Source organism: Carassius carassius, chromosome 29 (genome assembly GCF_963082965.1).
Source record: "Carassius carassius chromosome 29, fCarCar2.1, whole genome shotgun sequence".
NCBI lineage: Eukaryota > Metazoa > Chordata > Actinopteri > Cypriniformes > Cyprinidae > Carassius > Carassius carassius.
In genome coordinates this window covers 22,996,878-23,010,090 of record NC_081783.1, presented here as the reverse complement: position 1 = coordinate 23,010,090, position 13,213 = coordinate 22,996,878, and the positions used below count along the sequence as shown (strand labels likewise).

General features: G+C 35.5%; 2 protein-coding genes across 2 annotated transcripts; both read right to left on the bottom strand.

Moving 5' to 3' along the window:
• Positions 1-449: 449 nt before the first annotated feature.
• On the bottom strand, positions 450-3,791 carry LOC132109921 (GTP-binding nuclear protein Ran). The gene is made up of 7 exons (XM_059516377.1): positions 3,699-3,791; positions 3,084-3,144; positions 1,975-2,059; positions 1,751-1,876; positions 1,480-1,667; positions 923-1,093; positions 450-831 (listed from the first exon to the last, which is right to left on the bottom strand). The coding sequence occupies exons 2-7, from the start codon at positions 3,114-3,116 to the stop codon at positions 787-789; spliced, it is 648 nt and encodes a 215-aa protein (XP_059372360.1). The 5' UTR covers positions 3,117-3,144; positions 3,699-3,791; the 3' UTR covers positions 450-786.
• A 938-nt stretch (positions 3,792-4,729) lies between these two features.
• On the bottom strand, positions 4,730-8,969 carry ndufs8b (NADH:ubiquinone oxidoreductase core subunit S8b). Its single transcript, XM_059516798.1, has 7 exons — positions 8,892-8,969; positions 8,295-8,346; positions 8,135-8,200; positions 7,966-8,055; positions 6,170-6,342; positions 5,706-5,834; positions 4,730-5,584 (listed from the first exon to the last, which is right to left on the bottom strand). The coding sequence occupies exons 2-7, from the start codon at positions 8,335-8,337 to the stop codon at positions 5,453-5,455; spliced, it is 633 nt and encodes a 210-aa protein (XP_059372781.1). The 5' UTR covers positions 8,338-8,346; positions 8,892-8,969; the 3' UTR covers positions 4,730-5,452.
• Between the last annotated feature and the right edge of the window lie 4,244 nt (positions 8,970-13,213).

Genomic DNA, 13,213 nt, shown 5'->3' with positions numbered 1-13,213 from the left:
GGCAAATGCATAAAGGGCAGCATAATTTGAAATCATGAGTTTAAAGTTGAAAGCATTCAATTCACAGACTGACCATCATGCAGAGAACACACGATCATGCTGAATACACACTTCCACAAGATCTCACACCTGGATTCGACTGTTTGCAAGGTTTGTAAAATTAAATGCTCATTAGTCATTCAAAGATTTGTTTAAATTATATAAACGCGTATTTGCTTAATGCGACAGCAAACAAGAAAGTATTATAATGTTACCACTACTAGCAACTTCACATTTTAGACCCGAGCAACACGGTGCTTTGTCTGAGAAACGCAAAATAAACTTCCTTAAAAATGCTTTACACGTAAACAACTGAGTGGAAAAGGGGAAACCATCAGTCCTGTTTCACAAGTAGCCCACCGCAACTTAAAATTCACTCCACATTTGCTCAAAAAAAGACCAAGCAAGGATTATTATATTGAGAATGTTTTTATTCCAAGAATTCCTCAAAGTGCTTAAAGCCTTACATAGAGAAGTAAGCACTGGGACACTCAACCTGCTCTCACACCTTTGAGTGAGTGAGTGTGTCAATGTGTAGGCATGTCTGCGTGTGTGTGTCTGGAGGCAACAGTTAGCATGTCTACAATGAAATCAACCACACAATTTACTCAAATCCAAAACACAAAAACCAAGAATCGAAAAATAAAAATATTCTGCGCTGGGGTTTTACAGTAAAAGGGGCAGGACGAGGAACCGTCACCAGGAAATCCCAGTGACATTGCCATAAGGAGGTCAGAGGCTAACAGGTTAAAGGTCGTCATCTTCATCTGGGAGAGCTGTTTCTGATGCCACCTAGAAAAGAAACAACAGTCACAGATCAGCACGGATGAAACAGGAATATTACTGGGAGCAGCGGCAGGTATCGTCTCAATTATGCACTTACTTTCAAGTCATGCTCATACTGTGCAGCAAGTGATGGATCCATAGCAATTTCAGGGGGTGCGAGGGCAGGCATCTCAACAAACTCCAGATTAGGGTCGCCAATCAGCTTCCGTGCGAGCCACAGGAAGGGTTTCTCAAAGTTATAATTACTCTTGGCAGAGATGTCATAGTACTGAGAAAGAGAGAGGAGGATACATTGATTAAGCCTTACATTTACAGTCAATAACAACCTGACATACAGCCTTTATATCTACAGGCTGATAACTTAAAGTTGCATTGAATTGGAAGTAGTGACCGATCATTTCCATATTATACCATACAATCATGTTTTGTGTTTTTGCTAAAATAAATTCCTTGTGTGTAAACCCCTGGCTGTAAAGCTTATTCGGATTCTGTTTAATGGATTATTAAAAACAGGGCAGAAGATTGAGTTATGACAAACATTACAAGCTCAAAGCATTTTTGAAAATTAAACCAGCATGCGTGAATTGTTCACAACAAGAACTATAACAAGCATTTCATAAATAGACAGCGTGAAGATCACGAGGTGCTCTGTACCTGTAGATTCTTCTTACGATGGAATACAATGCTCTTTGCTTTGACCTTCCTGTCTTTGATGTCCACTTTGTTGCCGCACAGCACTATGGGAATGTTCTCGCACACACGCACCAAGTCACGATGCCAGTTGGGCACATTTTTATAGGTCACTCGAGAAGTTACGTCAAACATGATGATCGCACACTGAGCTGTAATGAGAGAGACGCACATGTTAAACCACTGCTGGACAGTAGAGGTGTATAGTGTATACATATGATAGGACACTGCATACCCTGGATATAATATCCATCTCTCAGGCCTCCAAACTTCTCTTGTCCGGCTGTGTCCCATACATTATATTTGATGGGTCCTCTGTTAGTGTGGAAGACCAGGGGATGTACCTCAACTCCAAGCGTGGCTAAGAGGACACAGAGACGTTTAAACAACTGTCGCACCAAAGCCACACATTCCTCCAGAAGAGTTGCGTCGAGACGCCATGTGAAGCAGAAGACTTACCAACATATTTCTTTTCGAACTCCCCAGTCAAGTGTCTCTTCACGAAGGTGGTTTTCCCCGTACCTCCATCTCCTACCAGAACCAGCTGTGGACGGGAAAGACAGTTTGCATGAGTGTCCAACACCAGGTTTGAGACAACAAGGAAATACTATACTGTATCCATTTCAAATAATAATTTAAGGCATTAATTAAATGCTGTTTTGTAAAACTACACCGAATACTGGTTCTTAAATCCTACACCATGAACAAATATTTACATTAAGGCCATAAGGTAACCGCTATAATCTCATCTGTCAATCATGATCAGAATTCGATTACAAATTTGAAGGGTTGATGTATTTTATGTATTGATTTCATGTAAGCATTATTAAATGGCTGGTGTGAAGAGTCACAAACACAATTATATTGTAACTAGAAGAGTTAAAATTTTATATCGTTTTTGAGGTGTGATTATGTATAACTGGACAAAAATGAGCCAATAGCAGATATTTCTGTTATGATTGCGGTCTTATTTTGCATAATATCCTTACCAGGCAGTCTTAATCATGCACACCATAGTTTTTCTATAAAGAACAATATTTGTTTAAAACAAACTCAGTTATCAATACTCTGTTGCATATATCATTTTCATATTACATGCAATTTTGTCAGTGGGGACGTAAGGAAAAGATACATCTTGATTGAGCACCAGATTCATTTTCATTAGAAAATATAAGGTTTCAAAAGTATTAAGTAGCTGCTTTATGTTTTCTTTGTTTATAATTACTCTTAGCGGCACAACTGCCTTACAGTAAAAATAGAAATGGTAACCTAGGCTTTAGTCACATTATTAGCAGGAACAAAAACAGGACGTTTTTTAAGAGACAAAGTATGTAATCTGTGACAACGGAATACTTAAATGTGTAAAAACACAGTAAATTACAGAGCGGAAATGAATTTACAAGAAAACATTCTCATTTTACCTTAGCGTTGGTTATCTCGTACAAAACTGCTAAGTTAATTAATTTCCTAACCGTTTAGCAATTCATATCGCTAACGAGTAACGTTAATCAGACTCTTTAATTCATTAGTCCAGCCTGTCGTCACTGTAAAAGTTGAGGTTTGGTTACCTTGAACTGAACTTGCGGCTCGTTTTCTGCCATCGCTGTTGGTCTTTGTGCTGCAGTCAGTCTGCGGGAGAGATGATGGCGGGACACGGTTAGTCAACACACCGAAGGCCACAGCAGTCACAAAACGACAACAACAAGCACACAGAACTCCTCAACAACAACACTTTTCACTCATATTAAGAGTCAAACAGCATATGAAGCTCAAAACAAACGACTGTGTTCACCACCGAACAACTCCCGCGCCTAAATAAAAGGATGCGCGCGAACACACACGAGGCCGCAGCTTCAGGAGCCGCTTATAAAGGCCTCAAACAGGCCAGCGACGCGGAAATCAATACATGACGCAGTTAAAATTACGGAAAACGAGTGAAATTCTCAAAAGAGGCGAACAAAGCGCGCGTTGTTTCCGCCAGCACCGCGCGCTGCGACAGAGACGAGCGACTGTGATCAAACACTCACAACTCCACATCAGTGGCTAATAAAAGCGATCCGAGCGACTTAAGACAAGTTTAACAATAAACAAGGCCTTTCGGGCGTGTTTTGTGTTCGGCGGAGAACAGAGCTTATTTGTGAAAGCTGCTCGCGGCGTGCGGAGCAGAGGCGTCCTGCACTCACCGGTGCTGAAGCGATCGAGGAAGAGAGCAAATGGCTGCGTCCGCGCGGGATTCAGCATGGCTCACATAAACGCTTCCGCCCAGCCACGTGACGCAGCGGTGACGCGCGACGAGCGCGCCCTCTGGTGTTACTGCGCGCGGTCAACGCACTCCAATGCTTAATGCCAGAGCTGGACAGAACCTGTTTATTACATGCATATTATGTAGGCTACATGTAATCTAGATTATGTAATCAGATTCCAAAAATTAAGTACTTGTATTTAGAATAAATTATATTTTAAAATAGCCCTACTCGTAATCAGACCACTGTTAGCCTACTTTTTTATTAATTACATATTATTTACAGCAATGATTTATTCATAATTCATCCCTATAATTAATTTTTCATCTTTAAATATTTACACCTTTTTAAAATAGCCTACTGCTTATTATACACTTAGAAAGTCTTCCAGTTTTGTGGACATTAACACAGAGATCAGGCATTAGTGGCTACATTGCATTTGACCATTGGATTTACAAAAAAACCTTACAGGTTTAAGAAGTGTTTCAACATTGCATCAACTACTGATGATGGACACATTAATTTTTATTTGAATTATCACTCAGTTGGTTATTTTGGCATGTATCACTTTGCTGGTCAAACACATTAAAATGCACAAATTCACCAATCTTTTTGGCATCTGATTCTCTACCTAGTATACAGTATTTTTATTTGAAGTCCCCCTGAGATTTTAAAATTAATATTTTAATAATAAAGTATCACATTTGCATGCTCATGGTTCTATGATGTTGATTATGGTCACATGCATGCAGGTAAAGAATAAATAATAATAATAAAAAAATATTTATTTAAATAAATAAAATGTTATATATATATATATATATATATATATATATATATATATATATATATATATATATATATATATATATATATATATATATATATATATATATTATGGAATAGCATATACAATTTGAGTTATCATTACAGTTAATTATTATCATTATCTTAAGACAAGAAGTACACCATCATTTGTACATTTGTTTTATTTTTTATTTATTTCATTAATATCACTTTATCAGAGGATAACGGAATATGTTAACTTTAATATTCACATACATCTGTGCATAATATGTGCTCTGGGAGAAACCTATTATGTTTGAAATGCACTACTTTAAATAACAGATTTGTGTGTTCAAATTATATTATACTACATGAAATAATATATCATTAACAATTTAATATAATATATACATAGAATATGTTCAAATTAATATGATTAGATGTACAATATATATTTCACATTTATAATGTAGGATTGATATGATATAGGCCTAAGTAAACAAAGCCAACAATAATAACATTTGTAATCTAAACAGTTACAATATCAGCTTTTTTTAAATAATTTTGCATTAGAAAAGAAGTACACTGTATTTTATTTCTTGTTTTATTTGTCATTAAATCACTTTATCAGAGAATAAATAAATATGCAAATTCGCTGTGAACATTCATAGGCCTATATATATAATTGTGCATAATATGTGAGTAAAACCTACTGTTTGAATGCTCACAGATATGCATTGCGTATTATATTGTGTCTTGTGCTTGCTTTGTGCGTTTAGACAGCAAATATATTAATACTTTTTTTGGTTCTATACAAAGTGCCATTTATATGACTCAGACAGCTTCTGAAATGATGTTTTCTACTGTTTGTTTTGCTGTTATCAGGATGCTACCTGACCTTTAATGGTTCATCTGTACAGGTAATCTGCCTGAATGTTAGCAGCAATCTCAACCTCCCATCGATCGCCATTATTCAACAGTTTTTCCTTATTATACAGCAGCTCTTCATGAGTCTCAGTGGCATATTCAAAATTAGGACCCTGGCACAAAGAGAGAAAGGAAAATGATTACATTATCAATGTACAACTTCAGCTGTTTTGGACTAAATGTCTTCTCTGTGATGTGTGGTATCTGATGTCTCAGTGTAATGCATGTGTGTACCTCTACGATTGCATCCACAGGACAGGCCTCCTGGCAGAATCCACAGTAGATGCATTTGGTCATGTCAATGTCGTAACGGGTTGTTCTTCTGCTGCCGTCTGCACGGGTCTCTGCTTCTATAGTGATGGCCTACAGGAGACAAAAGCACTGCTGACACACATCCTGCAGAGCTAATCACTAAACTAACACAAAAAGAAACCATAAAAACTTTTGTTACTTGAGATGAAATAGACGTTAACAGAAAGAAATAAAACTAAAAACTTTTAGTTCAGCTATATTAGCTTCCAAGAATAAACATTTTATTTGCATTTAGTTCGAACTGATGTATTAAAATAACTTAAACTGAAACAAAAATTACATAAAAATGCAAAAACAACAATTCAAAACAACAAAATTTTCAATGTTGAATATAAAAACTATAATAGTACGCCACTGATACTAAACACTAACACTGTTCTATATACCTGAGCAGGACACACAGCCTCACACAGTTTGCATGCAATACAGCGCTCCTCTCCGTTGGGATACCTGCGCAGTGCATGTTCACCACGGAAACGGGGAGAGAGAGGGCCTTTCTCAAAAGGATAATTAATAGTAGCTGGTTCTCTAAACAAATAACTCATGGTCATGCCCAAACCTGCAATACAGACAAAGAATATAATAATAATAATAAATTAGTGTTGTTATTTTTTTGTTTGCATTATTATTAGTTAAGTTATAATTATTACTCATGTCTAAACCTGCAGCAAACAGAATATAATGATAAAATAATAATAATAAAAGTATTATTACATTTACATTTAGCATATTAATTATTATTTAATGCCTAAACATGCCATAGACACAGAATAATAATAGAATAATAATCATAATAATTACATATTCATATTAATAATAATAATAATAATAACAACTAGAAAAAAAGGTTTTCAAGACAAACTTTAAGTTGGCTTGAGAAAGCCTGACTAGAAAGTTTGAAAAGTTTAAAAAGTTTGAAGTTCAAAAAACAAATGTGATGGATGTTGCTTACATTACTACCAAGTGACTAACATGTCATTAGCATGATTAGCAAAGTTACTAGCATGTTGCCAGAATAATTACAAGATACTAGCATGTTGCTAGCATGATTAGCATGATATTAGCAAGACACTAGCATGATTAGCAAGTTACTAGCATGCCATTTGCATGTTTCTAGCATGATTACCAAGTTGTTAACATGTTGCTAGCATGTTTCTAGCATGATTAGCAAGTCACTAGCATGTCCCTAGGATGATTAGCAAAGTTACTAGCATGTTGCTTGCATGTTTCTAGCATAATTAGCATGTTACTAGCATGTTTCTAGCATTATTAGCATGTTGCTAGGATAGCTAAATAGATAGAAACAGTCAGATGATAGATAGATAGATAGATAGATAGAGTCAGAAGATAGATAGATAGATAGATAGATAGAAACAGATAGATAGATAGATAGATAGATAGATAGACAGACAGACAGACAGACAGACAGATAGATAGATAGATAGATAGATAGATAGATAGATAGATAGAAATAGTCAGATGATAGATAGAAATAGTCAGATGATAGATAGATAGATAGATAGATAGATAGATAGATAGATAGATAGATAGATAGATAGATAGATAGATAGATAGATAGATAGATGAATGGGTTAGTAATAGTACATATAAAGGAAGTCTGAATAAGTCTAATGGGCTTCAGTGTGTTTTGACAGTTGGAGTTTGACAGAATGTTCTGACGAGAACATTCTATGGGAAGTCTATGGGATTTTTATGATTTTTAATCTTCATTTTTATGAAAACCGTAAGTCCGATCAGTAAGAAAAGATATAGCAACTCAGTCTGAAGAGCTGGGCTGGGTTTTGAGTCTGTAGAGTTAAAGCTCTAGGAGGAGTAGCAGTTGAAAATTTTAGTCTCAGAAGAATAATAAGAAGTTTAAATAGAATATCAGTAAGTTTCTTAAGCCAACTTAATAATAAAAAGAATATAAAATAAGAATAATCACATAATAATAATATATTATTATTATATTCTGTCACTGGATAGTAGGTTTTGACATAAATAATAATACTTATTATTTTTATAAGGATAATAATAATAAAAACAACAACAATTTATCATGATCATTATTATGTATTCGAACAACACAAATTTATATATTGTTAAGCCCGACCATGTCGGTCCAAATGCAAAAAAGTACTATAAATACAGGCAGAAAAAATAAATGTACACAAGCAGACACCTCTGAAAAGCTCGGTCCACAGCAGTGTTTGTGCTGCGCGGTCTGTGATGGACTTCATGTCCAGAGGCAACTCCTCAGCATTCACATTTTCTATAGAGAGACAGAGAAAGGGACATTGTAGGAAATTGTGTAGGATGTGAGACTGCAGTCTGTGTGTGTATGATCTTACTGTAGCCTCCCCTGTGGACGGTAAAGCTAAAGGGACGGACAGGTCCAAGTCTGGCTGCGAAAGTGCCTGAATGAAGTCAAACAATGTTGCTTCAGTAAGAGCAATAAATACAACATCAACTATTCTCAGACTGCTACATCACATCTAAACATAAACTCACCTGTGCGGCATGAGAAATACAGTACGCGCAATGTCACCTCCATCCTAATCAGCTAAAGAGAGACAAATATTTATGCACACGATTAATCTAGTTTTATGTTAGTGGTGCAAATATACCTCTTCTATTGAAACTGAAACAGGCAGGCAGGCTTCGTGCCAAATGAACAGATCTGTGCCATAAGCCTTCTGCTGCTAATCTGCTTTCCCAATCTGTCAGACCTTATAAAACAACTTGTGTCATACACGTAAATTAATGTTTTACAAATGTCTTCTGTAAGCATAACACACTGTTTTGAGGTAGACTTCTCTGTGTGGTTTATTCTATTTATGTAATATGATCAAAGATGGCGACTAAAGCAAGCCCTTACACAGGCTATTTGTAAAGTTTTTTTAGTTATTGTTTTTATTTATTCATTTACCATTCCTTACGCTTTTAAATCCCCCAAAAGTATTAAAGTAACCCTAACCCAAGTCTCACAGATTGTCCCGCTGTCCTTGGCGTAACGTTAAACTACATTAAAAACAATGCAACTTTCTGTTGATGAACTGTTCAGATCAGTTGAAGGAATCGCCTACGTATTCACACTAATGAACTCACCAGGATGCTTCGGTAGCTTGGTAAGAGATCAGGAGGATCTTTCCAGCACTCGCGCTTTTAAGAGAGAGACCACTGGTCACGTGGTGTCCCTCAACCTGCTCCGTGACAGACACGACCGATTTATTTGTGTCTTTTATCCCGTAACTTAAATGGCACTAGTGAAACATTGTTTATTTTACATTATTACTCCATGTTTTATTCTATTTTGAGAAGCGGTATTACGACATCTTACGCACTTAGAAGGCGCTGAAGTGGCACATCCGGTATTATATGAAAGAAAGAAAGAAAGAGAAAAATATTTATAAGCTTTTAAAAGTTGTATAAATTGTTAAGTTTTCTTGTTAGTATCATGTGTCACTGAATGTTTCAGGGTCAGATATTAACGGGGGTTGTATCAAAAATTCTACCAAAATGAAAAAAGTTCCCCACAAATTTAAGATAATGGGTCAATATTTGCCCAGCAAATTTAAATTAGATCTATTACTGTGTTACTGAATTTTAATAAATAAAACATAAACATGAACTAAATATATGACAAAATATATTGTAAAATACATTTATTTTGAATAACGTGTGTTATACATATGTTATATGTTATGATACGCTACAATTTAATGGCTAAATATTTTACACATAAAACATTCATCATACATAGTTTTAATGTCTGTTTTAGTGGTCTCATGTTTACTGGACTCTTTTGTTATAATGCACATCTTATGTGTTTGCATTTTTTTTTAAGTGTAGCTACAAAGGATAAAACTCGGAATAAAAACATTTTACCACAGAGTCTCAGATCTGTTTGAGCTGTGCTTTATCTGTGAAAAGTATAACAGCCTCATCTTTCATACATTTGTAGATCATGATAACCACAGCCCCTCACTACCATGGTAAAAAAGTAACTATATAGTTTTTAATATTTGCTGTGAAAAAAATAACCTGAAGACATTCAGTATAAGTACAAATGCACAACAAACAACTGATATGACAAAAAATACTGTGACTATATTCCATTTCTCCTTAAATATATTTAGTACATTTTTAATATAATACAATTCAAAATAAATATTCTACTTTTCTGGCACAATACCATGGTATATAGTTACAAGTTGAGGTCTCAATACGTTACTGCAGCGTTACATTGCTTAAAGAATGCAGTGTTTTATACTTGAGAGAGAGTCAGTGCCAGTGGCATTTTGCCATGCACAATCATGCATGCAGCAGCCGCTTGCTTTAGTTAAAAATAATCAGAATCAGCTTCATTCGCCATGTGTGTGCAAACACACAAGGAATTTGTTGTGTTTTTTTTAAGAAGCTCTTGGTAGATACATGCATAAATACATAGCCTACATATAAGTTATACATACATGTCTGACATGAGAACAGAAACATTTAAATAAGACTTAACAATAAATAATAATGTGTATGAATCTGGAACAGAAGATTATGTACAGATTTGTCCATTACTTACTTTATTATGCACAAATGTTCTGTGAATGTTGCTTTAATAACAAGTATTTATCAGGAGCGTGTATGCTGGGATTTCATAAATTTAATGGAGATAAAAGTAAAGTAACTAGTAGACTAATGTAACTAATTACTAATTACGTTTGAAATAAAGTAATCAGAAAGTAATCAGAACAGTAACGTGATTACTTTTTTAAAGGAGTAATCAGTAATTTAATTAAATCTTCAGAGTAACTTATAATGCACAACAGTTTGCTAACACTCAGACAGATAGAATGGTGAGGCAATGACCTGTGAGTGACCTGAACTCAAACCACCTCCTGAAACATGAACCATCTCACCTCCCCCACATCACAGAGAAACTGTCTGAAACATTATTTTTTTGGTGCAATTTGAAGTGTGCTACACACAGGGGAGAGGGCCTGTACAAACCACCTGTAGTAACACACTCTCCTCTATGTGCACTAGACACTTTTCACACACTGCTGTGTACACTCTAAAAGGCTAGTTAATTTCCAAAAAAAAAAAAGACAAGTAAAAGCCTAAAAATAATTATTAGTAGCTTTAAATAGGCCTATACATTTTAAAGTTAAGTTTACTTGGAAATTCACAGTAAATTTTATTGACTCTTTGTTTGTAAATTTTACATAGGCTACTTTCAATGTAAAAAAAAGTGTGCTGTTAAATATCAATAATTTACTATACTGAAAAAAAAACAATATGTAAGATTTACTTATATTTTATAAAATTTACTTTAACAAGGTAACACTCAAAAACAACCATGCTATTAAAGCATGTGATTCACGTGCAAACATGCAAATAAGCATGTACACAGAATTAATAAAATTAATAGCCAAAGGAACACAGAGAACTCAATACTTGGTACACCATACATTATTCATGCCCAGTGCATGATGGGAAATATGGGATCATAACAGATATTTACTTAAAGAGTCCTTGTAAACATAACAAACGTTTCCAAGTAAAATAAACTTATGAGTTTCAACTTTAATTTCTACAAGCTTAAATTTAGTACTAATATAGGATTTACTTTTTTTAAATTCTTGAATTAAATTAATGTAGAAATTACATTTGTTTTTATGTAGTATTTACTTCACCACAAAATATTTTTTATCAGAGTGCATAATCCCAAAAAAGACTCAGTAATACGTTTACATGCACATGTACTACAAATCATCCTGCACTGTTCCCCAGCCAGCTGCTTGACTTATGATGTTTCTCTTTGCACATGTACAGTATTATGTGAAGCATTCATATAGATTGTATAAATTGTTTTAGTTTATATATAGGCAAACATTTATATATAGTATATTTATAGTCAAAATCTGTCAGTTAGTTGTGTATAGGTTTATACAGTTTTACTTCATTGTTGTTTGTCTGTATTTATGTAGCACCGTGGTCCTGTGAGGCACGACATTTCAGACATGCCACATCCATAATAGAGTTTTGTCACATCCAATATCTTTGTTTTTCCTCAAAATACACTTCATAAAAGACTTAAATATTTTAAACGTTGTTTTTTTTCATGTTCAGCTAAGACCCCTTCATCATGTGGATATCAATATTTATACATTTGACTTAAAAGTTCACAGACTTTAAAGAAAATCATGCACAAGCTATAATGAAAATTATGTTATTTCCTATCACATCCATAACACATCACTATTTGCCTTGTTGGGGGAACGAATCCGCACTAGTTTGGGCTACGCAGCGCAGACCGTTTATCTGCTTGAGCCGGAGCCGCAGGCTGACCTCGATCACACGACACTGTTATACACAGCGCTGTATCACAGACTGTGGAAACTTAAAACTGGGCTTTAAGCAACTTGAGCTATGAGCTTCTCCACCCTTCCTCCAGACTCTGGGACCTTGGTTTCCAAATGAAATACAAAACTTGCTCTTATCTGAAAAGAGGACTTTGGACGACTGGGCAACAGTCCAGTTCTTCTTCTTCTTCTTGGTCCAGGTAAGACGCCTCTGACCTTGTCTGTGGTTCAGGAGTGGTTTAACAAGGGGAATACGACAACTGTAGCCAAATTCCTTGACACGTTTGTGTGTGGTGTTTCTTGACCCCAGCCTCAGTTCATTCCTTGTGAAGTTCACTCAAATTCTTGACTCGACTTTGCTTGACAGTCCTCATAAGGATGCAGTTCTCTCGGTTGGTTGTGCATCTTTTTCTTCCACACTTTTTCCTTCCACTCAACTCTCTATTAACATGCTTGGATACAGCACTCTGTGAACAGACAGCTTCTTTGGCAATGAATGTTTGTGGCTTACGACCCTTGTGAAGGATGTCAATGATTGTCTTCTGGACAACTGTCAGATCAGCAGTCTTCCCCATGATTGTGTAGCCTAGTGAACCAAACTGAGAGACCATTTTGAAGGTCATGAAGCCTTTGCAGGTGTTTGAGTTGATTAGCTGATTGGCATGTCACCATATTCTAATTGGTTGAGTTAGTGAATTGGTGGGTTTTTATTAAATGTGAGCCAAAATCATAAAAATTAAAAGAACCAAAGACTTAAACTACTTCACTCTGTGTGCACTGAATTTGTTTAATACACGAGTTTCACAATTCAAGTTGAATTACTGAAATAAATGAACTTTTCCACGACATCCTAATTTATTGAGAAGCACCTGTAGTTTAGTTGTAATTAGTTAAGCTCGTTAAGTACTGAACCATCCAATCATATTATTAATAATGGAGTTACCCAGAGGTTCATGTCACGGGGTCTGGATCCAGATCCTGTCAGAACCGCTTCAGAATTCAGTGTGAATGCTTCTGCTCAGAGAGGTCACAGGCACCACAGAGGTCACTCCACAGGGTCCTTTCCAGAGC

Excerpts from the sequence above, each read along its gene's own strand:
- LOC132109921 (XM_059516377.1), bottom strand. The coding sequence starts at position 3,116 with ATGGCAGAAAACGAGCCGCAAGTTCAGTTCAAG. Across the intron at positions 1,877-1,974 it reads GTTCGAAAAGAAATATGTTG|CCACGCTTGGAGTTGAGGTA; the intron begins GTAAGTCTTCTG and ends GTGTCCTCTTAG. Across the intron at positions 1,668-1,750 it reads AGATGGATATTATATCCAGG|CTCAGTGTGCGATCATCATG; the intron begins GTATGCAGTGTC and ends CTCTCATTACAG.
- ndufs8b (XM_059516798.1), bottom strand. The coding sequence starts at position 8,337 with ATGGAGGTGACATTGCGCGTACTGTATTTCTCATGCCGCACAG. Across the intron at positions 8,201-8,294 it reads GTATTTCTCATGCCGCACAG|GCACTTTCGCAGCCAGACTT; the intron begins GTGAGTTTATGT and ends GACTTCATTCAG. Across the intron at positions 5,835-6,169 it reads AGGCTGTGTGTCCTGCTCAG|GCCATCACTATAGAAGCAGA; the intron begins GTATATAGAACA and ends TGTCTCCTGTAG.